General features: G+C 65.2%; 1 protein-coding gene across 11 annotated transcripts in view; it reads left to right on the top strand.

Annotated features, from left to right (window-relative positions):
* FBRSL1 (fibrosin like 1) overlaps window positions 1-23,221 on the top strand; it is a 79,319-nt gene that overhangs the window by 17,133 nt on the left and 38,965 nt on the right. For 10 of the 11 annotated variants that reach the window (XR_006707520.1, XM_045457794.1, XM_045457796.1 and 7 more), the window contains exons 3-4: window positions 13,672-13,776; window positions 15,693-15,728. Coding sequence is in view for 10 of the 11 variants with exons in the window: in XM_045457794.1 (XP_045313750.1) it covers window positions 13,672-13,776; window positions 15,693-15,728 (141 nt within the window). In the remaining variant the exon portion in view is untranslated. Of the gene's footprint in view, window positions 1-365; window positions 2,966-13,671; window positions 13,777-15,692; window positions 15,729-23,221 lie in introns of those variants that run through there. The other variant, XM_045457797.1, reaches the window with a different exon arrangement.

Raw genomic sequence — 23,221 nt, 5'->3', positions numbered from 1 at the left:
CGCGGTCAGGGGTCCAGGTGCGGGGAGCAGCCCCTCCGCAGCCCCTCCCCGCCCAGGGGCCTCCCCCCATGCCGGGAGGGGCCGTCCTCGCTGTCCCCAGGGCCCAGCCGGGATGGGACGGGGAGCCTGGGACCAGGGGCTGTGTCCCGGGTGCCGGCTCGGTCCTGCAGCTGCTCTCCTCCTCGGGGACTTGCTGGTTTGCGCCTTCTTTTCAGAGAGGGGTTCTTCTCGCTGTTCCACGCTCCCCTTCAGCTCCCTTGGGGATTGGGCTGCTGGTGAGGGGCAGCATGTCTCCGGGCCCCGGGCTGGTCGGGGGGTGTGCAGGCACGCCTGCCCGGGTGGACACGTGCTCTTTCTTCCAGCAGGTGTGCTCCCCAGAAGGGGGGCCGCTCCCAGCCAGCCACTGGGACCAGAACGGCCCGGCCCAGCTCCAGCGGCAGCTCCAGCCCAGCCAGCCCCAGGGGTCACCCCCAGCCCCGTGTCAGCGCTGCCAGCCCCGTCGGGCTCTCCCGGACCCCGGGCAGCCCTGCCGGCCCCAGCCGCCACTCCCGGGTCAGCGCAGCTGGCCCCAGCGGTCACTTCTGGGCCCAAGACAGCCCTGCCGGCCCCGGCGGTCACTTCTGGGCCCAGGTCAGCCCTGCCGGCCCCAGCGGCTGCTTCCAGCCCCAGATGAGCACTGCCGGCCCCAGCGGTCACTCCTGGCTCAGCCCTGCCGGCCGCGCTGGGGGCTCCTAAGCCCCAGGCAACGCTGTCGGCCCCTGCGGTCCCTGCTGGCCCCGTGCCACCTCTGCCGGCCCCTGCGGTCCCTGCTGGCCCCGTGCCACCTCTGCCGGCCGCTGCGGTCCCTCCTGGCCCTCTGGCACCGCTGCCGGCCCCTGCGGTCATGGGTGGCTCCCTGTCTCCGCGGCCAGCCCGGCCGGGCGTCCTCAGGACAGCGGGGCCGGCCCCCACAGTCACTCCTCCTGCTGCGTCCACGCCGCCGGCCCGCCGCCTCACTTGCGGGCCAGTGCTGCTGCCCCCGGCGGGTGCTCCTAGCCCCGTGCCAGCCCCGGAGGTCCCTCCTGGGCCAGCCCAGCCACCCCCAGGGGTCACTGCTGGGCCTCAGTCAGCCCCAGCAGTTAGTTGAGGCCCCAGAGCACCCTGGCCCCCCGAAACCTTCGCTGCTGGGCCCCGGACAGCCGTGCCAACAAAAGCGGCCACTCATGGGCCCAGAACAGCCTCGTCCGCCCAAGCGGCCACTCCTGGGCCCAGAACAGCCCTGCCGACGAAAGCGGCCACTCCTGGGCCCAAAGCAGCCGTGCCAGCCCCTGCAGTCACTTCTGGGCCCCGGCCAGCCCTGCAAACCCCAGCCTTTACTCCCCATCCCCGAGCGCCCGTCACTCCTGGGCCGGCCTGCTCCGCCCCGCCGGCCCCTCCTGGGGCCCCTGAGCCAGCCGCGGCGCTCCCTGCTGGACCTGGTGCGGGCCCATCAGCCCCAGCTCTCACTCCTGGCAGCGGGCCAGCCCTGCAGGCTCCTGAGGTCACGACGGACTCGGTCCTCCACCCCTGCGGTGGCCCGCCAGGCCCCATCCGTGAGCCCTGGAGCCTGATGCCCGGTTTCTGTACCACCCTGGGTGTGGCTGTGCTGGGCACCTATGTTGCCAAGACTGGCCAGAGGCCTTCGCCAGACAGGCCGGGCCGTTCGTGGTTGCAAACTGAGGTTTCAGCAGAGGCAGCCCCCTGCAGAGCCGCCACCGGGCTGAGGCCCACCTGCACCAGGAGGAGGGGAGAGGACCCCCAGCATCTTCCCCCCCGCCCCCCCGCCACGCCCGCCCCCATCGTGCCCGCTACCCTGTGATGTACACGCCCCTAAGAGAGCGAACACGGCTGCCCCCGAGGGCTCAGGCTTCTCGCAGGGGGTCTCGGTGCCTCTGTGCCTCCGAAGTGCCCACGTGTCCTTGTGTGTCGGAGTCTTTGTGCACGCCCGCCCCAGGTGTGTGCTGCCCCTCAAGTGTTTGTGTGCAGCGTGTGCGTGCATGTACGTGGTGTGTGTGCATACGTGCCGTGGGGCTTGCCAGCTGCAGGCCTGGCGCTTCTTGGGCCCCAACCCAGCCGGCCAGCGCGCATCCCCCACCCCTAGGCCGGAAGCGGGCTCCGCTGGGGCCCGGCCACAGGTCCCACTCGCCTCCCCTCTAGCCCAGGGTGGGGATGTGTGTCCACCTCCCGGGTTCTGTGAATGCAGGGAGGGGACGGACGCAAGGGCGCTCAGGCTGTCTGTGGCCACTTAGGAACTGGTGGTGACAAGGAGGGCCCCCCCCCCCCGCCCCGCCTCCACTGAAGGAGGCCAAGCACTGAAGCAGAGGCAGAGTGTCCCATCCCCCCAGCTCTGGACCAGGAGGGCCCCGGGCTGTTCTCGGAGCGCCTTCTCCTGGCCTCCCACTCAGCCTGTGCAGCCGTCAGCTGCCAGCCCCCCAGGGTCTTCCCTCTTGGGACAGACCTCACACTACAGGGCTTCGCCTGCCCTCCGCCCACCCCACACCTGTGCTCAGGGGTCGCCCGTTCCTCACCCCAGACCCCTGGCTCGGGGCAGTCCCACACTGGTGCTCCCGGAGTCCTGGGCGTGAGGCGAGGGCTCGGCTCTGACTCTCCGGGATTTGAGGGTCTCTAAGAGAGGGGACCGCAGCCGTCTCTGGAGAGCATCAGCCACCTGAGGGTGGCCCGGCTGTGCTCCCGCCAGCCTTCTGTGTGCCCAGTCTCACGGGGCTGCGACGGCCACTCGCGTGCTGATCCTGTTTGCGAAGGCCTCGGAGGTGCCCCACCCCACCCCTCTTGCCCTTTGGGGTCCTGGCTGGCTGGGTGTGGGGTCCGCCCAGAGCAGGGCCCTCAGGCATCTGGTCCTCACCCGGGTCTCCCTCCCAGAAACGCGGGGCTTATTTTTCTGATTAAAGAAAATAAAAAGTGCCGTGCCATTATTTTTATAACAGCATCAGTGAGTGTGTGTCATACGTGAACTGACTTATTCCCACAAGTGGTTTTCTGCACATCTGGACTTGCCTCCCTTTACTGCACACCTGCTGAGCATCAGGAGAGCAGCCCGGGGAGGAGGTGCCCGGGGAAGGGCTGCCCGGGGAGGGGTGCAGGGCCTGGACACGGCTCACCATGCTGTGTGATGTGTGTTCGGGGGGGGGGGGGGGCACCGCGCTCGCCTTAATTGCTGTCCAGGCCTCCGTGGCTGGCCCGGCCCTCACACCATTTCGTGTCCCTCTAGAAGGGGTCTTTCTCTGGGGGCTGCAGAAGAGGCCTCGGAGGCTTGTTGTGGACTGTACCGCCCCTCCCTCGCCCCGCCCCGGAGCCCTGCTGACCTGAGGGCCGCAGTGCTGGAATCTTCCCTGTTGGTTCTGTGCAGGCTCGTGGGTGGGGTCAGGCAGGTGTGAACTGTGCCGCCGCCACCTTCTAGGCCTTTCCGCTCTGGGAGCGTTGGCCCTGGCACTTGAGTGCCTATGTGGGGGAAACGGTGCTGGTCCACAGGAGAGGGTAGGCGACCACAGCCCCCCTAGGCTGGGCCCACTTCTTCCTCTCTGGAGCGACGCCGCCATGGGTGACCCACGGCGCCCTCGGACCCCTGCTCTTCCTTGCCTGAGGACGTGCTGAGGAAGCAGCTCTTGTCCCATGAGAACCCACAGGGGCCCCCGCAAGGCCCTAGGGGACCCCACCCCACACCATGGCCGCAGCCGGCTTTGGCTTCAAAGTGACGGGTCCCCGAGGGGAGTGCACTCTGGGGAGACGACCACGTGCTGGGGGGGAGGGGGCTGCACCACGCGGGCTGTGTCCTGGGGCGGGGGGCTGTTGGCACCCTCGTCGCCCTGAGGAAATGAGGGTCCTGTGTGGCCACACCTTTGGGTGTGTCTGGCAGCTGGTAATCTGGGTCTTTCTGTGGGTTTGGAGATCGTGAACTGGCAGCTCGTTCTAATGTTACGAATCACTCGTTGGCCAAAGGACACACCTGCAAGGGCCCCTGCGTGGCCTGGGGTAGAGAGAGGCTTGGGCTCCAGCGGAATGTGGCCCCAGGGCCAGAAGTGTGGCCCGCCCTGTTGTGGAGAGAGTAGGGCAGCTCTGCCTGGCGTTTGGGGGGTGGAACGAGTCCTCGGGTGCCGTGGGTCCCAGGGGACCCCTCGGATGGGGACCGGAGCTGGGCGCCGTGCTTCGCGGGGGTCTTTCTCCAAGCCCCGCAGCCCGCCTCTTGCAAGCCCGCACCTCCCCGTCAGCCCCAGAGGACGGGGCCCTGGGGAGGAGACCATGCCCCATGCCTGCTGTGCCCCGGGGGGCAAGGGCAGCGGTGGTGGGGCTGGGGTGGTGGTTCGCAGGGAGGGGAGGGGCCCTCCTGAGCACGGGGACCCCCTGGTGGGCCTCATCCAGCGCTTGCCCGGGTCGCCCCGGTCCAGGGCCCCCTGGAAGAGCTCGTCTGCCCCACGCGCGCATCTGTGCGTGTGTGTGTGTCCGTCCGTGTCCCCGTCTGAGTGTGGCGGTGCTCTCCGAGCGGGCTCCCAGCTCAGGTGGATGCCCGAGCCCTCCCGACACGTCCTGCCCCGTCACGCAGACACCCAGGGAGGAGGAGCCCTGGGCCGGCCCGCCGCTCGAGGAGTGAGGATTGCACCAGCACCTCCATTACCAGGTGCTGCTCCGGGCCCTGAAGAGGCGTCCGTCCGACGCAGACCAGCCCTGCCCCCTGGAGCTCAGATCTATCCGGGTGGCCTGTGGCTCAGTCACTCACTGGGTTAGAAGGGGCCGGCGTGCATCCAGGCTGCCCCTGCCCTGGCCTGAGGCTGTGGGGACCACCACCCATCCGGGCAGCTTGCCAAACCCAGGGAGCTTGAGGAAGGTGGCGTCCGTGTCCCGCCGCCCACTCGGCCTGGGGGGATTCGGCAAGAAGCCTGTCCCAGGCCTGGGTTGGGGCCCCCACACTTGAGGGGGCCCCGGCCTCGTTCAAAGGCAAGTCTGGTCCTGCGGGTGGAGCCTGCCGGCAGCGTCGTGTGATGGGGTCCTGGCCAGACCACGCAGCCGTGAACACTCTGGTGGCCACGTCAAAATTCGAGAAGGGACAAAATCCATCTAAATAACGTATTTTAACTTGGTGTGTTCTCAGTGGTATCTTTTCAACGTGCAGTCAACGAAACTGTCAGTGGGATGTTTCTTTCTCTCTGTAGCAAGTCTCGGGAAGGGGGTGTGGGTCTTGCCGGTGTAGACCTCCGCGGGTCAGACGGGTGCGTTCACACGCTCCGTAACCGTGCGGCTTCCGGCCTGGGGGGAGTGGAGGGCGGCATGGCCTGGGAGGGTCCCCAGGGACCTGTCTCCCTGAGTCTCTCTCCTCACCCTCGTGACTCTTGCTGGATTGCTCACGCTCAGCCAGCCCATGGTTTGAATCCCCGGCACTGGGCCGCAAGGCTGAGCGCGGCAGCCCAGAGCCTCCCCGCGAGCTCTGAACCTCCCCCTGTCCCAGAGGTGAGCTGGCGTCTGCACGAGAGCCGTCTTGTGCCGCTCACCCCCACCCAAGGCCGGTCCTTCTGCCTTCCGAATGTCTGTCGATGAGATTCCATTAGAAAATAATTCAAAGCGAACGGCTGTCAGGACGCATCATCAGCCGGGGAGCGTGCACGAAGCGGTGTCGGAGCGACCCGGTGCTTGTGCTGGAGGACGAGATGGGCCCGAAACCGGTGGCCACGAGGAGCTGGAGAGGGTGGGTGTGAGGAGGGGAGTGACGCAGGGAACAACAGAGAGAATGACCAGGCCGGAAGCGCCACCAAAGTGACCCCGACCTGGATTGATGAGGAATGAAGAACCCCAGACTCCTCCAGGATCGGGCCTGAGACAGGAGACCCCGACACGCCAGGGACGCACAGGGACCGCTCATCCTAGGGAGTCGTCAGCAGGGGGGAGGTGCGCGCTTCCCGAAACGTACGGCTTCCCCAGCGGACCCACGGCAAAGCCGACGAGCTGAATGGTCTCGTGTCCGTAACACGGGTGTCACCACGCCCCCGCCCACCACCACGGTCCCTGGGCACCTGGCAGAAGCTGGCCTCCCCGCCGTCCAGGCCCAACACCCCTGACCCGCTGACGTAGCTGGCCACACCCGGGAGGTAGCGGGCGTTGCTGTCCCCCTGTCTCAGACGAATATGCTGAGGCCAGACCCCAGAAGCAGCAGCTAACGCGCCCAGGACGAACAGGAGCGCAGGCAGCCGGGGTTGGAGCCCAGGCAACTCCGTCCCTGGAGTCTGTGTCCTTGACCTTGACCCCCTCTGCAAGACCGCGGCGGTGGCAACTGCTGGGTTCCCGGGCTCCTGTCGCCCTGCCGTCTGCAGCCCATCTGAGCATGTCCTTCCCCTGCCGAGAGTGTTCTGGAAGGTTCCCTCTACTCCTGGTGACCTGAGTCACCCTCCTCCCCCAACTTGCCTAGTTTCTGACTGACTGCCGTCCACGTTCAGCTCCTGCACTGTCCACCCTCCGAGCCCTCCCTGCCGCTCCAGGCCCCTCCAGGCCCCTCGTGCCCTGTGCACCTGTCCTCAGCTCACAGCCAGGCCCCGTGACCCCGAGCCTGGCAGAGGCAGGCGCTCAGGGAGGCGGGTTCTGGATGCCCCACATTGGCCGTCTGTGCTGTTCCCCATGTCCGTGTCACGTCAGTACTGCATGCCAGGGGACTGGCGTCCTGGCGGGGGCCTCCTTGGCACTCTGGGCAGCTGACTCCGCCCCTCGGTGCCTGGGTCTCCTCACCCGTGCGGTGGGGTAAGGACACTGCTTCCTCAGGGTGGTCGGGAGCGGAGCCTTAATTCAGTGAAGTCTCAGAACAGCACCAGGTCCCGAGCCGATGGGAACGGCTTATTCCTACTCGGGGAAGTAGTCGTTCCCACCCGACTCATTCTCACAGCTGGCTTGCGGCTCAGGGGCGCTCGCGGTCCCCAGGCTGGGCTGTGCCGCCGTCGGTACGTCAGCGCACAGGTGCGGCCCCTCGGCGGGGGCTCAGCACCCCCCCCCCCCCGGTCACCCTTCTCAACCCCCAGCCCCGCCTGCCCCTGCCTCTGGGCCCGTTTCCTCCTCTGTAAGGTGAGGTGCCAGCAACCCTACGCGCCTCACGTGCACGTGAGACGGCAAGCAAGTCTGTACGCCTGCCGCGTGCTGGGTCTGTCTTTGCTGCTGGCCTGGTTTTCTTACAGAAGACTTCTGTGGCCTCCTTGCTGGACCCTCTCGGGTCCCTCCCCAGGAGCAGCAGGCTGGGGCGGGGCTGCCACAAGCCCTGGGCTCCTGTGAGCTCAGAGGAGGGGACACGGGGGGCCCGGGGTGGCAGGCACCCGGCCCGCCCGGCTCCACCTGGCCCTGCGTCAGAGGGAAGGGCTCAGCATTCGGCGTGAGCTCCCTTGTCACTCCCTGTGTGGGGGGTGGATCGGGGGTAGCAGCGAACGTGACAGAAGACGGTCCCTACCTTCACGAAGCTTACATTCCAGTTGGGAAGACAGGTGTGGAACAGGCGGAGGGATTCCGATGTGCCGACGGGCCTGCCCGCAAAGGGAGAAGGGGCCCCTGCAGAGCAGGGATCAGGGAGCCTCTCCCAGCCCGCCCGGGGAGGGCCCAAGTGCCCGGCTGTCCTGCAGAGGGGCTCCGGGGGTTGTGAGCAGCTCAGGGCACGAGCTGATGTACTGCCCCCAGTGGGCAGTGGATGGGTAGGGGGTTTCTGCAGGTGCAGGAAGCTCTGGGTGGCTTGAATCAAGTCCTTAGTCTTTCAGGTGATGGGGACGACATCCGAGTGGCTCAGTGGCCCAGCCAAAAAGAGCCTAGAGAACCCCACTCCAGCTTGGGGGCACCACTCCTGAGCCCACTGTGATACATTCTGGGGGCCAGACATGGCTGCCCATCTTGTCCCTCTGGCAAGGGAGACCACGCCCAGGCACAGACGGGGCTCACAGGCAGCTTGTGTCCCCCAGGGCCTCTGGCCACACGTCACCTGGGAGTTGGCCTCAACAGCATCCCTTATAATCTGTTGTGCATCTTACCCGTCTGTCCATCTGTTGGCCCATCCATCACCCACCCATCTACCCACCCAAGTCTCAGTGGAAGAGCCTGGCACAGCGGAAGGGGTGACCAGCCTCAGACAGCGGCAGCCTGCTCCCTGGCACTGGGCATGGGGACACTTGCACTGCCCGAGCCCCCTTCCCTGCGCCGGACCCCGGGCCTGGTCATCGGGGACAGAGGACAACCTTTCCCACTGAACACTCACAGCATGATGCAGGGAGACAGACAGGGCAGCCGTGGTCCTGCTTCACTTTCAGAGGGACACTTGGGGCCTTTACAGTCCCTCACCCAGCCTGGTTGATGCAGGAGCGGACAGAGTATTGGGAAGGATTTCTGGAAGAAGCAGGGCTCAAGCTTATCACCCGAGTAGGTGATAGCCAGCGGAGGCACCAGGTCGCATCTGATCCCACATGCCACCCCAAGAACTCCCCCTGTGAGTCTCGGCCGGCCCCACGACCACCCTCCAGGGGACACCAGCCTGAACACACCCAAGCTTAGCCACGACTCGTTTCTCACGTTCTGAGAGGGCTGTTTTAGGTGCACAGCAGTGGAGCCGGCGGCTGTGTGTGTGTGTGTGTGTGTGTGTGTGTGTGTGTGTGTGTGTCGGGGGGGGAAAGGGCTTGGTCGCACACCCCAGTGCTCGCCTGCTCCCACCCCGTGCACCAAGTGTGCTCGCACTGTCTGTATGAAGGGCGCCTCCCCGGGCTGGCCTTGCTCTGTGACCTTGCCCCAAGGCGGGGCTCCCTGGCAGTTTCTGGTTCACCGAAGAACTGGGCCGCGAGCACAGGCCTCTGCCAGGCATGGGTTTAGGCCCTGGAGCTTGGAGGGTGGGCACGTTGAATGGAACACAGATTATATGGCAGGGGAGGTGGGGGTGCGGGTTCTGCGGGATCAGGGGGCCCCACTGAGCCGCAGGGAACTGGGTGCCTGTTGCTGGTGAGACGAGCAAGTGGTGGGGGGCCCAGGGGGACAACCAGGCCTGGAGACACTGGAGGGGGCTTCCGGGGCAGAGCTGTGGGTTTGCAGCTGGGACAGTGAGGTCCAGGGACTGAGGGGCACACCAGCCATGGGCAGTCTGCTGTTTCCCCGGTGGCACTGCTGGGTCCTGTTCCTTGGGCCCTTTCTCAGCAGCACCCTCTGGTCTGGCCACTCACCCCTCACCCCTAACACCCCTGTGGCCTGATCGCCAAGTGGAACCACATGTTGCCTGTCTGCGTCCGGCCCAGGAGGCGGACACTCGCTCCTGGCATGTGCAGTGGAGCCCGGGCTGGGGGGCCCTGTCGGGGAGAGGTCAGGGGAGGCACACAGCTGGGAGGGCACAAGATGGGGTGGCAGCCTGGGAGGTGTCTTGGAAGGGTGAGCTGCCATGGCCTTGTTGTTACTGCCAGAAAGCTCAGGACCCCAGGTGCCCCTGGTACGCCCCAGTCTGAGAGTAGTGTCCCTCACCCCACTAGTCTGATGGCAGTGGCCTAAACATGCTAGGTTAAGGGAATTGTCCTCTCCCCACCCTTCTGAGAGCCGTGACCTGGCCCTGCCAGGCTGAGGGCAGTGCCTTATTTCTACGTGTCCCTCAGCCTGAAGGCAGAGTCCCAGCCCCACCGGTCCCAGGGCACGCTCTGGTGGCACACCACCGTGTAGGAGCGCGCTGTTAGATTTGCAAGCCAGTTTCCAGACTGTTGGCAGCTGAGCCAGCCGTGGTGTGTTCACACACAGAAGCTGCGGGTGCCCCATGTCGGGGCTCTCGTCTCCCCCAGGAGGGGCCGTCCCGTAGTTTTCCCATCAGCCTTCTGACTCAGCTCCACGCCTTCACAGGTGTCACCTCCCCGGCTACCCTGTCCTTTTTCAAAATGCTGTGTTTTGGGTACTTGTGGCTGTTTGCCAGCCATGTGCCAGCCTCTACTTTGTGGGCTTCAGGAGGTGGGGGTGTGCCTGATGTGTTCACTGCCCCGAACAGAGCCAGCTCCTAGGCATCCAGTAAGCATCAGGTGGATGGGTGGATGGATGAGTAGGTGGACGGGTGGATGGACGGATGGATGGACGGACGGACGGGTGGATGGACGGGTGGACAGACGGACATACAGGTGGACGGACGGATGGACAGACGGGTGGACGGATGGATGGGTGGGTGGACGGATGGACAGACGATGGATGGATGGGTGGACAGATGGATGGACGGACGGATGGATGGATGGGTGGACGGACGGACGGATGGATGGACGGACAGACGGATGGACGGATGGATGGATGGACAGATGAGTGGATGGATGGATGGATGGATGGATGGATGAGTAAAAATGGAGAATGGATGGGTAGACGGGTGGTGCATTGATGGCTAGGTGGGGGATGGACTGATGGGTGGATGGATGGTTGGGTGGACGGACAGATGGATAGATGGGTGGATGGACAGACGGATGGACGGATGGATAGGTGGATGGATGGATGAGTGAATGGAGAATGGATGGGTAGATGGGTGGTGCATTGATGGCTAGATGGGGGATGGACTGATGGATGGATGGATGGATGGATGGATGGATGGATGGACAGACGGGTGGATGGATGGACGGACGGATGGGTGGATGGATGGTCGGGTGGATGGATGGGTGGACGGATGAGTGGATGGACGGGTGGATGGGTGGGTGGATGGATGAACGGACGGATGGATGGACGGGTGGATGGATGGATGGACAGATGGACGGGTGGATGGGTGGGTGGATGGATGAACGGACGGATGGATGGACGGGTGGATGGATGGATGGACAGATGGACGGGTGGATGGGTGGGTGGATGGATGGATGGATGAGTGAATGGAGAATGGATGGGTAGATGGGTGGTGCATTGATGGTTAGGTGGGGGATGGGCTGATGGGTGGACGGATGGATGAGTGGATGGACCACAAGGCCCAGTGGTGGGCACAGGCACAGGGGCTCTCATCTACTCTCCCAGGGCAATCAGGGCACCCTCTGGCCCTGGACATGGACTTGAAGGCCCAGGGACTCTGATCTCATGTCTCCAGCTCCAGCCGGAAACAGAGGTGTGCCAACTCTGACCCCCTAGCATGATTGGCCAGTGGTGTTTCTGAGCAGCTAGGGAAGCAGACAGGGTTACAGGACAGCCAGACTGCAGCTTGGGCTATTTGGGGTCCTGACCTGGGGACACAAGTAGGTGACCAGCCATCCCACTGTGTCTGGGATTGGGGTGGTTCCCAGGATGCAGGACTCAGTTTTACAGGATTTTCTGGGAAATGGGGCTTTCAGAACTAAAACTGGCCACCTGAGGAAGGGTGACAGACCCAGCCTGCCCCTCCTGCAGGGTACCACTGAGGAGTCTGGTTGAGGCACCCTTTCTAGGGCCCAGCTGAGAGATGAGGCAGTCTGTATGAGTGTATGAAGTAGAATTCAGGATCCTCCTTCCTGAAATTTCAGCCGCGTATGGGTTGTAACGTAGGCCCTCCTTCCCTTTTCCCCTAACCAGTTGTACTTGTGCAGTGAACAGCCTTCACAACTGTATGTGGCAGCCCTGTGTTGGTCCTTTCCTGTCCCTGTAGTGTCTTAGGGTTCAGCTCTTCTCTTCTGGGGCAGGGACCCTGACCCGAGCTACCCTGAACTGCTGTCGGGCTCATGGGGGTGATTACTAATGATCAGGGCCATGAGTCTCAGCTGGATCCACACCGGGCCTGATGACACACGGTTTGCATTTCAGATTCAGTAAGTCTGGGGTGGGACCTGGAAATGTGTATTTGCGTTCCTGACCAGTTCCCAGGTGTTGCTGATGCTGCAGGCCCAGGGACCCCACTTTGAGAAGCACTGGACTGTGGCTCTTGGCTTCTTAGAGAGGCTCCCCCAAACAAGGCAGAAAGGAGGGTCCCCTGTCTGTCCTGGGGTCCAGGGCAGTTAGAGCCCTGCAGGTGACAACAGTGACACCTGGTGGCTTCTCAGGGCTGGCCCTGGGCCCAGGCTGACAGATTCCTCCACCCCCACCCTCCCCCGCGCGTGTGAGGGACTCCATTGGCTTCCCCATTTCACAGGTGAGGAAACAGGCTTGCCGACAGTCAGAAGAAGCCATTCTGGCCCAGGGTCTGTACATTCACTGCCCAGCTGAGCAGCATGGAGCAGGGGAGGTGGGGGCTCGTGCCTGGGGTGGGGCTAGGACCCTGCCCTCGGCCTGGCTCGGGGAAGGAGGGTGGGAGGCTGCTGGCGAGGCTGGGCCTCCCCGGGGCCTGGGCCCCGGGCTGTGGCTTGTGGATACTAGTTCTATCTTGTCATTTACGCTCTGTTGGCCAACAGCATGGGGCCTGTGGCTTTGGGGGGCTGCACCCCCATCGTGGGACCCGGGGTGGCCCTGGGGAGCCAGGGCTCTGAGGAGAAGCCTTGAGAGAGGCTGAGCCTGGCGTGGGGTCTGCAGGAGGCGGGGCCCAGGCCTGAGGGAGCTTCCCTGGGACTCAGGAGTATTTCAGAGCATAGACAGCGCACCTTGCAGTCCCGTCCTGACCTTTGGCCCAGTCGGGGTCTCCAGGCTGGAGGGTGCTTGAGACGAGAGGGCCGGCTGTAGAGGACCGGCTGCAGATCCAGAGATCCTGGCCAGGGCCCCCTGACCCTGGTCGTGAGGCGGGTTCTGAGGGCTCCTGGAGGGCGCCGGTACTGGGCTGGGAGGCCTGGAGGCAAAGAGGAGGGTAGGACATTCACATGCCCTGCGGCATCCCCACACTGTCCCACAGGGTCTTGAACAGCACCAGGGGGAGGGGTGGGCTGGATGGTGAACCACCAGCTGAGTCTCCAGGGAGACACCAGGCACGCAGACGAGGTGCGGTCAGCGTGTGTCCCACACACTGACACAGAGGACAGGGCTGCCGGGATGTTCCAGAACCGGGAGGCTGGAGGGGTAGGGAGGTGGTGGGACGGCAGACCCCAGCTGGCGAGTCAGGGAGGCTGCGAGGGCAGTCAGGAGCCCAGGAAAGCTGGGCCAGGTGGTTCGGGGCTGTAGGAGGTCAGGGTCGGGGCTGTGATGTCTTCATTGCCACGGCTCTGTGAGGTTTGACGTTATTTCCAAGCAAAAAAAAATAGTGAAAATTCCGGGTCTCCTTAACCTCTCGGGGCTTGGTTCGGTCCTCTGTAAAGTGGGCACAAAACGTCTCATCAGGGCTTCTGGGGGAGAAGCAGAGAGCTGAGCACCACAGGCTGGGGGGGACGCTGGACAGCGTATGACAAAGCAGCCGTCCCGCGGCGGGGTGCTGTCTGCCTGAGGCGCAGGGAGGTCTAGGCCCGGCCGGGGTCCCGCGGTGCGGCGTGGCCCGCACACACCCAGCTGGTGGTGCCCTGGGACCGCCGTGGTGGGCGCGGATGCAGAGAGGGTGGGTGAGCTGCCCTGGCCCGTCCTGGAGGCCCGGTGACCAGCTCCCTGGTGTAGTGAGATGGGGCGGGATGGCCCGCGGTTTCCGGGAAAGGGGACGGGGTGGCGCTTGCTTTTCTGGGTGTTTCTCTCCATTCTGAGTAGTAAATGGTTAGCTCTGTCCCCGCTGCCCTCGCCCTGGGTGGTGGCCGGGGACCCTGTGTGGGTGAGCAGGGCAGGACAGGGGTGAGGAGCCCACAGGCAGAGGGTGGGTCTGTGTTTGCTGAGCCTGCCTCTCCCTGTCCCCAGATGAAGGCCACAGCGTCCAGAGGGGGCGACCGCCACAGTGGGGATGACAGCTTCCACGAAGCCACCAGCTCCCGGAGGAGCAGTTCTCGGGACCAGCTCAGTGACGTGAGTGCCCCAGCCACTTGCTCAGCCGCTCGCTCCCGAGTCTCTCGGGTGCCCCCCACCTTCAGCAGACGCTGCAGGCTGCGTGCTTAGGACCCCGAGAGGCTCACGAGAGGGCTTTGCCTTTGCAATTAGCATTTTGCCTTCATTAAAACGTGATTTCTCACTAATTAGGACTTCCCCACTAGGAGGGGTTTAAATGAGGAACGCCGATTAGGCCCCAGCAGGAGCCGCAGGGGAGGCCCCTCTTGCGCGGGGCCGCCCTCTCCCGCGGGTGCTGCTGGGCAGGTGGTGGGCAGGGAGGCGGGTCTGTGGGGGGACAGCAACGGGAGATGCTTCTGGTGCTGAGGCAGCCTCAGGCCCCCTGGGAGCACGGTGCCCCGCGGAGGCACACTCAGTGCCTGATCTGGGGGACAGACGGTGTCCCAGAGGACAGGTCCCCGGGCCTCAGGCATAGTATGGGGGCGACCCTGGCCACACGCAGAGATTGCACTTGGGACTTGGCAGGCAGTAGGGGTCTGGGCACCCTCCTGGGTCTCCCTGGCTCCCTGGCCACAGCCACCTGGAGGAGGGGGTGGGTGGGCACAGCAGGAACTGGGATGGGGACAGGGGGATGGGGGTCCCGGGAGGAAGCCCCTCCCCCTCCCAGAGGCTTTTGTCTTCCTGGACCCTCAGCTGCAGATGCGGGGCGGCCAGGGCCTGGTTTCTGGGTGACTGAATGGAGTTCGCCTCTCTCATTATCATCTCAAAAGGGGCGGGGGTGGGGGGGCGCGGCCAGCAGGGGGAGGCCTGGAGGAGGGCCTAATTGCCCAGCTCTGAGAAGCTTGTCGCCACAAGATGGGAAAATAGGCTGGTAATTGTCTGGGGCCCAGGGCTGCCCTACTTCGGACTCTAATTGCTGGCGGGACCAGTGAAGACGGATTCTGAGCACAGTAGGGGCGGCCCTGAGGGCACGGGCTCCAGGGCAGTCAACAGCACCCCGCCCGCCCCCGCCCCCGTTAGCGGGGCTTGGGGGTGGCCCTCCCCCAGGACCTGGCAAGGGCCTGCCTGGGCTAGAAAGGGTCCCAGAGCCCCAGCCGAGGCTGCTTTGTGCAGAGCGGTGCAGGCTGGGCTGCACTAGGAAGGGTCCTCGCTTCCCCCGTGTTTACCCACCCTCCCCGAGGAATCTGCAGCCAGATCCCCCCCCCCCCCCGCCCCGTCCCCCGCAGCGCGCTCTGGACCCTGGTGTGCGGGTTCCAGCCAGACTGCCTGGCCTGCCGCGCACGCGCCCCTCGCGCACGCGCTACACCTACCCCCACGTCCGCCCGGCCCGCCCTCTCCTGTGCCCTGTCCCCCATCCTGCCAGCCTGTGTACTCGTGAAACGCGCCTCCCCACGCAGCTGCCCCAAGCTCCGTCGAGTGCTGTTGGGGTCACCCTCGGGGATCTCCCTGCGTGGCCGCTGGCCTCCAGGCACAGCTGGTCCTGAACTCTCACTTCCCTGACCCCGAGGCTACCGGTCCAGCTCCCTTGCCAGGACCCTGGGAGGCTGGGGGTGGTAAGGACCAGGCCAGCCTGGACACAGGGTCGTGGGGCTGCAGACTGGGCCCCAGGAGGGGCCTGCCTCCCCGCATTCCCGAGGCTACAAGCTGTGAAAGGGGGTGGGGGGCCTCTTGGACATGTGCCGGAGGGCGGAGCCCATCACTGAGGGCACGCGGGGAATCCCAGTCTCCTGAGAGTTCAGTGCTCAGGCACAGCGCCAGGCTCCTGGGGCTCCGTGATGCTCTGCTCTACCCTCCCCTGCAGCTTGGAGTCACAGCATCTGCACCCAGGGATGGGGGCTCCGAAGGCTCAGGTCCTGGGTGGAGGGAGCGGTCCTGGGGGGGTGGGCAGCGGTTCTGGGGCCCTGAACCTCTCACTGACTGTCCTTCCTTCCGCACAGAGCTCTGCACAGGCGGTCTCCGGCCGGGGCTACTCGGTAAGTCCGTCGCCTCTCCTCTGCCGTCTGTGCCCTGCATGCCACATCTCCCTGGAGCCCCCGACTGTCCCGAATGCTTCCCCCGGGGCTGGAGAGACGTCAGGATGGTCCTGGCCCTGCAGCGGGGCTGGGGGTAACTTGGTACCAGGCTGGGGTGGGGCCAGAGCCGCCAAGATGGGGAGGGAACATCACGCCCACGCCCGCTCAGGGCCGTGCCCTGGAGAGACCTCCTCAGGGAGTAGGGGCGGGGGAGACCCTGCCTCTGGAGGCCTGCCAGGAAGCAGTTGGAGTGAAGGGCCCTGGGGCCTGAGTGACTGCTCCCCCCTCCCCCGGGGACTTGACTCCCCGCACCACAGTGCTGGCAGGCAGCCCTCTGGCCTTAGCTCTGCTCGGGGGCCAAGGGCAGGAGGGGCTGGCCTTGCCAAATGGCTCCAGCTGTGTGGGGACCCCCACTCTGCCCCTGGTCCAGGGGAGCAGCCCCTGCCCGGTCCTCACGACTTCATTTCATTTCCCCTTAAGTGTCAGGAGGAACGTTAATGACACCATAAAACCCAGAGCTCCGTAAAAGCCATTTCTGCAGATTTACGGCCATTTGGGCTCACTGGAGGGCGGGGCCGGGGCTCCGCCCGCCTCATCGCTGCAGCCCCTGATTTACTGCGAGTTCCAGAGTTCCAGGGCCTGCTGGGCTGGTTACATAAATCACAGCGGCTTTTTATAGGGTGTCATCAACCCGCTGACTCGCTGTGTGGCAGGGCCACCCTGCACCCCTGGCCCTCCCTTGACCCCCGGCCATCCAACTCAGGGTCTGCCGCCCGGGCGGCTGTGCCTTCGGGTTCTGATCCGGATCAGGTGTGGTGCTTTCCAGCTTTGCCCATGAGGGCCGTACGCTTCTGGGTGGTGGTCGCATCCAGACTCCAGAGGGGCGTCTCTCTGGGGGAACCCTGCCCTCCTCAGGCAGCCGTGACTCCCTTGCCCCCAGTCACAGCCACGGGTGACAGCCTCCTCCTCCCACGGGCCTGGGCAGTCCCCACGTCCCAGCCACTCTCGGAGGTGACCACGCTGAGCACGCAGCCTCTGACCAGGAGCTGTGCAGGCACTGGGCTCCGGTGAGGGACAGGGCCGGTGGGCCTGTGGTACGGGGGCAGCTGGCAGTAACGTGCTGTGGTCGGGATCAGAGAGAGTGAGGGGCCAGAACCCCCACCAGCAGGTGAGGTGAGGGATGTGGGCTGGTCCCACAGGGCCCCCTAGAGAGGCCAGGCCCAGGGATGCCCCATTTGGAGCCTCCTTCTATGTCCAAGTCCCCCTGGGCTGCCGGGGTCTCCCTGCCCTGAGCTTCCTTGCCAAGCCACTGGACAGCCCTTCTGCTCCCAGATTGCGTGCGTCATTCACGGTCTTCTCCCCAAAGAGCTTTTTTGAATGTTTCCTGGAGAAGAACCCATAATTAAGGTGCCAGCTGCTTGCAACTTAACCCCGCACGGCTGTTGCACGGGAGTGACAGGTGGCGGCAGGGACAGGCTCCGCCTGCTGCTGGGGCCGTGGGGGTTCCTATGTGTGCACGCCAGGCCCTGGCACGTGCAGATGTGTGCACTAGGCCCTGGTGTGAGTGGGTGTGTGTGTTGGTCCCTGGCACGTGCCTGTGGGCCCTGCAGGGTGTGGGTGGTTGGCCCCACCCTCCCCGAAGCAGAGGTGTCTCTGGCCCCGGGGAGCTGGAACTGACCCAGGTGACCCTCGTCCAGTAGGAGCAGGCAGAGTGGGGAGGGTGGGTGGCCAGGCCCAGGCCTGGAAAACACAGTGAGCTCAGCACCCAGATCTCTGCGTGCCTCGGGCCCTCAGGGCTGTCTGTGGTGCTGGCAATGCCCGCCAGGGGTGTGAGGGCTGGGCCAGCTGGACTGGGCAGAGGGGTTGCAGCCCTGCCTCTAGATCTGGGCATCACCATGGGAGCCTGGACACTTAGGCGTGTGCGTATGCGGGTGTGTGCATCATGGGACCCTGGACACTTGAGCGTGTGCGTGTGTGGGCCTGAGCATCATGGGACCCCTGGACACGTGTGCGTGTGCGGGTGTGTGCCATGGGACCCTAGACTCTTGAGCTCGTGTGTGTGCATCATGGGACCCTGGGCACTTGAGCGCATACGTGTGAGGGTGTGTGTGTCATGGGACGACCCTGGACCCTTGAGCGTGTGCGTGTGCGGGCGTGTGCGTGGCGTTTCAGTGGGTAGGTCGTGTGGCTTCTGCGTGCCCTTGCCTTGTGTGCAGCTCCGTGTGGCTCTCGGTGAGAGGAGGGTGTGTGCCACGTCCCCCTGTGTGTTGCCATGTGTCTGGCAGGTGGTCTCTCCGTGTGGCTGTGGTCACCAGCACCTAGAGGTGTCTCGTGTTTCTCCGTGAGCCGTGTGTAAGTGCCAGGTGTGGCGCAGATGCGTCCCATTTGTGTGTGGCTGACTGCAGGCGGGCCACACGTGCCTGTGTGTGACCGTGGCCCCTGCCGCTCAGGTGTGTCTGCAGTTGGGGCCTCAGCAGGGCTCGTGCCCGTCTTTGCCCGTCCCTGACAGCGTCCCTGCACTAGGTGCTTATAGAAAGGGGCTTAATTCTGGGAGGTTCTTACCCCAGCGAATCCCCAATTATTGCCCATCCTCAACAGCTCCTGTCCCGAAAGCTTGGTGCAGCCTCCCCGGCTCACCATCAGATGCTAGTGCCATGAAATTAGTTGGAAAGGAATTCTCTCAATTTGGCTGCTTGCAAACTGAGAGCATGATGACCCATCTCCCTCCCCAGCAGGGACTTGGGGTTTTCTTTATTAGAGAGAAGCGAGGGTCCAGATGGCTACTGAGGCCGGGAGGCCGGCCCTGCCCTCTGCATCCCGAGTGAGTGTGGTGGTCGGTGCTCAGAATGTTCTGGAAGGGGTCTGTGCTCACAGAGGTATGGGGGGCCTGGCAGATCCCCGACAGGTGAGGCCATCAGCCAGGCAGGTCTCAGGTCTCTCCGTGGTGGACATTGTTGCCATGGCGATGACCCCCCCCTCCAACCTCCAGGTGAGGACATTGAGGCGCGGGGGGTCAGAGAGCCCTCCCAGGTACCCACTGAGGGGCCCAGCCGAGACGCGGAGCGCAGCCGGCGGGCCAGTCCTGCTCTGGTCTGTCACCATCAAGAGGGAGCCGCCTTCCCGGCACCTTGTCCCGCCCCTCGCTCGCCGGCCCCGCCCCCCGCCCGCTGGGGCTCGCAAGCCTGTTCCGCCCTCGGTTCCGGCTCGGGCTCGGTCGATTCTCCCGGCCCACAAGGTGCTTGCGCGTTGTCCCCCCTCGACGAGCGCTTATAGTCTGTTCTGCACCCGTCACTGGTGCTGGGAAAGAACCGAATGGCCAGTGTCCCTGCCCCGCGGGCCTCACGGTGCCGCGGAGAAGACCGTGAATAGAGCAGATAAGTACCACTCCCAGGTGGAGGCGGTGAGCGCAGCGGTGCGAAGGCGGTAGGAAGGTGAACGTGGTGCGGCAGGGGAGGCGTCTGCACCACGCCAGTGGCACCGGGAGCCCCCGGGGCCACGGCCCTGCCGTGGGAGGGGCCCACCTCCGTGTGTGAAGAGGCGCGGGGCGGCCGCTGCTGCGGGAGGGGTCCCCACCTGCAGGAGGGTCCAGGCGAGGCTCTAATTGGACTCCGGGCAGGATGGGGAGGAAGGGGTGTCTGCCAGGCCAGGCAGCCGGGAGGGGAGGGGTGTGTGTGGGCGAGCCGGCTCATCTGGGTTGAGTAGCGCCCCACCTGCTAGACCTGCCAGGGCAGTAGCCCCTCGCGAAGGGTGGAACGAGCCGCTTGGCGCCGCTTGGCCTGATCGCCTTGGGGGGGTTTCTGGAAATTGACAGTAAGACTTTGGTTGGGCTACTGACCGCCGGTCTCAGCACCTCCTGCCACTGGCCGGGCCGTGGGGGGAGGCTGCCTCGGACTGTGCTGTGCCCCAGGCTGTCCCCTTCACCTCGGTGCCTGGGCAGCCGGGCAGACCTGAGAGCACCTGGCGGGGCCCCAGCTGGTGCCGGGCCGGTGCCCGTCAGTTGCTGAGGAAGCCCGGAGGGGCTCAGTGTGGAAAGACCACTCCCTTGCCCGGGCCTCCGCTCCCCCGCTGCGGGCTTCCCTGTGTGGCCCCTGCGCGGGCCGGTTCGGCCTCCTCACAGCATTAGGGCGCCTTAGCGAGAGCCGGGAGGAGGCCGTGTCGGCGGTGTGGCTTCCACACCCTCTCTCGTCACCAGAGAGCCACTTGGACTCAAGGGGCAGGACCGCGGCCCTCTTCCTCGGCAGGAGGGTGCCCACACTTTGTGAGCGGACACAGGCTGATGGGCACACACACCCCTCACCCGTTCCGACCCGGCCTCTCCTTCCCCGGGGGGCGGGGGCGCAGCAGGTCTGTGCCGGCGAAGACAGGCGTGTGCGTGCACGAGGCAGCTAGCGCCTGCAGCCGACGTCTGCGAGTGCCTGCAGCGTGCCGGGCCCTGTGTGGCTGTGAATGAGGCTGACCCGAGCTCCGGCCAAAACAGCAGCAGGGCCACACGGAGGGCCACGTGTGTGTGATTCAGCACACGCGTGGGGTCCCCCTGTGGCCTTGGGCCACCGCTTCCTCCCGGGACAGTGGTGGTAGCTCCTGGCTCTGTGCGTGGCGTCCCGCCCTCCGTCGTGCCTTCCGGGTGCTGAGTCCAGGTGGGCCCTGTGCCTGCTGGGGCCAAGCAGGTGGCCCCCCCGGGGACCAGGGACAGAGCTCGAGGTAACTGATGGGTGCATGCAGGCCGCTTGCCAGCTCTGCCTCCTCGAGCCAGGGCCATCTGTGGTTAAAGGTGGGGTGTAGCACGAGATGGGGTGGACCTGGGTCCCAGGGAGGTGTCAGATGGCTGGAGGGTGGGTGGACACGTGCAGCGGAACCCCGGCCGGCTGTCCTCTTTGGGGGAGCTGGCGGAGAGGTGCCCGGGGTGTCCCAAGCCGTCCTGAGACCTGCTTGCTCCCCAGGAGCGGCCGCCCCCGAACAGCGTGGGCTGTGTCTTTACGAGGCAGGTTTACGACATCCATTACCCTGCTCCTTGGGCCACTTCTGAGCGGCCGTAATTTGTACAAAGGCAATAAAAACCAGTCAGCCTGTCCCTGGAGTCAGGGAGCTGCATTCTGCTAACGACCTCTGAGCACAGGGCAGTCCTTGAGCCGCGGCTCGGGGGGCGGCGGGGGCGGTGGGGGTCCTTCCCTGTGACGCAGCCCCAGCCAGTGCCTGGTGTCTCTTTCCGGAGGATCCACTGTCTACCCACCCTTCATTCACTCAGCCCACCGCCTAGGGCCCTGGGGTGCAGCCGCGGCCCACGTGTGTCCAGCTGGTAGAACACGGAGGCCCCTCCCTGTGGGTGGGTGAAGAGCCCCTGTGTCCCGGGCGCCTGTCACCCAGTGCTTCAGCCCGGCTGGGTCAGGGGGTATCAGCCCCAGCTGGGCAGGGCCACTTTCTCAGGCTGCTTGTGAGATTCCGAACGTGGCCCTAGGGTACCTCCAAGATTGTGTTCCCAGGGAAGCCGACCCTGATGTGGAGGCTGATGAGGGTTTGACCCAGAACAGCCAGGCTGGCCCTTTATTGCCGTGCGGTCTGTGGATGGGGCACCGGGAGGGGCGTGGCCTTAGGGGCCTCTGCTCCCGAGCTCCCTTCCTGTGCCCCAGGGCTGCAGGCCCCACTCCCGGAGCCGGGTAGCAGGATGTTCCTGGAAGGGGGCAGGGCAATGAAGTGCTGTGCACTCCCAGGTAGGGCAAGGACAGGACAGAGGATGAAATGATGAACAGGCGACCTACCCAGTACTTTAGTTGCTGGCGAACGGTCTTAGGAAAGATACAGGCGGAGGGGGTGCCGGGGTAGAGGGGGAGGGGTGCCCGGGTGGGGGGGGGGTCCTCAATCTCTGACTTTATCTCGTATGAGCAGGTTCTGAAGGTAACTGTGTGTGTCTGACAGGTTCTACCTGCCTGGACAGTCACGTGGGCACATTTCTGTACCTCGTCTCTCTGTGGCCATTTTCTGCAGGTAGCCTGGGCCTGGTCCCCTTGCTCTGCTGTCCCGGGTGAGGTCAGCCTAGCCAGGGCAGGGCGTGCCCCAGGCACACCAGGGTTGCATGCCCTCCCCTTCCCAGGTTTCTGGGGACTCACCCTGCTGGACAGAGAAACTTCCCACCCCCACTCCTTTGTCCTGCCAGATGCTGGAGGTGGGAAGGAACAGTCCCCCTGGAGGGTGCACCCCCCCACCCCCCACCCCCAGTGTTCTGCCCACCACCCCCACTCACAGAGCAGTGCTGCGTGTGTGCTGAGCTGGTCGGTCACCGTCGGGTCAGGGCAGCACAGCCCAGGACGGCCATGAGCGCCTCCGTCCCCAGCCCTGAGACCTGGCGCCGTGGGCAGCACCTGCCATCAGCACCTGCCGTCCTGCTGGGGCCGCGCCAGAGCTGCCTGCAAGGGTCACGTGTGGCTCCCGCGCGCCGGGATGGGGGACAGGGACGGCCCCTGCTTGCCTTCCTCCCCGCACTCCACAGCACCACAGAGCCCTGTCCTAGAGGGAAGGGCCAGCTGGGTAAGGTCAGGCCAGGGTCTGCACTGCAGGGGAGGAGCGTGACGCTGCCCTGGGGCTGGGGGCCTCAGTGTTCTCTGGAAGAGGGCCACCGGGCCACAGAGACAGAGTGAAAGTGTTTGCTGTTCCTGTGCCATCTGGAGCTCTGCGCGTCCGTGACGGTGGCCCCGGGAGCTCCCCCGCACCGAGGGTGCCAGCAGAGGGGATCTCTGGTGCCTGCCCTTCTGGGCAGACGGCAGGAGAAAGCAGACCAGACAGGTGCTTTCACACAGTGTTGGCCACCGGTAGGAGACCCTCACTCAGAGAGGGGCAAGCACGGGGTGCCAGGCGGGGGGCAAGGTCAAGGTCCGGACAGAGAGCTAGAAGGAAAGGGCCACGTGGAGGCTGAGGGGGCCTAGCCGGCTCATGGGGCCAAAAGGGATGCCAGCTTCAGGCAAGGCTTGTCCCAGCAGCCCAAACACGTGCAGCCCATTGGCACTTCTCTGGGCAGATGGCTCCAGGAGGGGTGGGGCGCTGTCGGCAAGAGGGGACTGGGTTCTGGGAGGCATCAGGGCCCTCCAGCTGGGGGCCTGGAACCCTGAGCACAGTTGTCGGTGCCTCGGGGGTCACACAGTTGTGTCACGGCCCTCGTGCTTCTGTCAGAGCAAGGGCCGGATTTAGTGTCAGGAGAGCGTACGTTTGTGAGAAACTGGCTTGTCTCTGTGACGTTTTCCAGTTGTCTTTAAAACTTCCTCCCCCATTGTCATATTTCAAACTGGCAACAGGCGCATAAAAGAGGCTTCAGCCCCACTACAGGGGGAGCACCTGAGGGCAGGTGCCCGGGCCTCCGGCCTCGGGGAGCAGCTGACAGAACGCCCCTAACTGGGCAGGTGGGGGTCTGGCACACGGGTGGGCCACGGATTGGGGCCTGCCCCGGTCAGTTTGCAGGGACTGCC

This window comes from Leopardus geoffroyi, chromosome D3, assembly GCF_018350155.1.
Source record: "Leopardus geoffroyi isolate Oge1 chromosome D3, O.geoffroyi_Oge1_pat1.0, whole genome shotgun sequence".
Taxonomy (NCBI): domain Eukaryota; kingdom Metazoa; phylum Chordata; class Mammalia; order Carnivora; family Felidae; genus Leopardus; species Leopardus geoffroyi.
The sequence above is the reverse complement of the archived record's forward strand: the minus strand, read 5'-3'. Positions and strand labels throughout refer to the sequence as shown.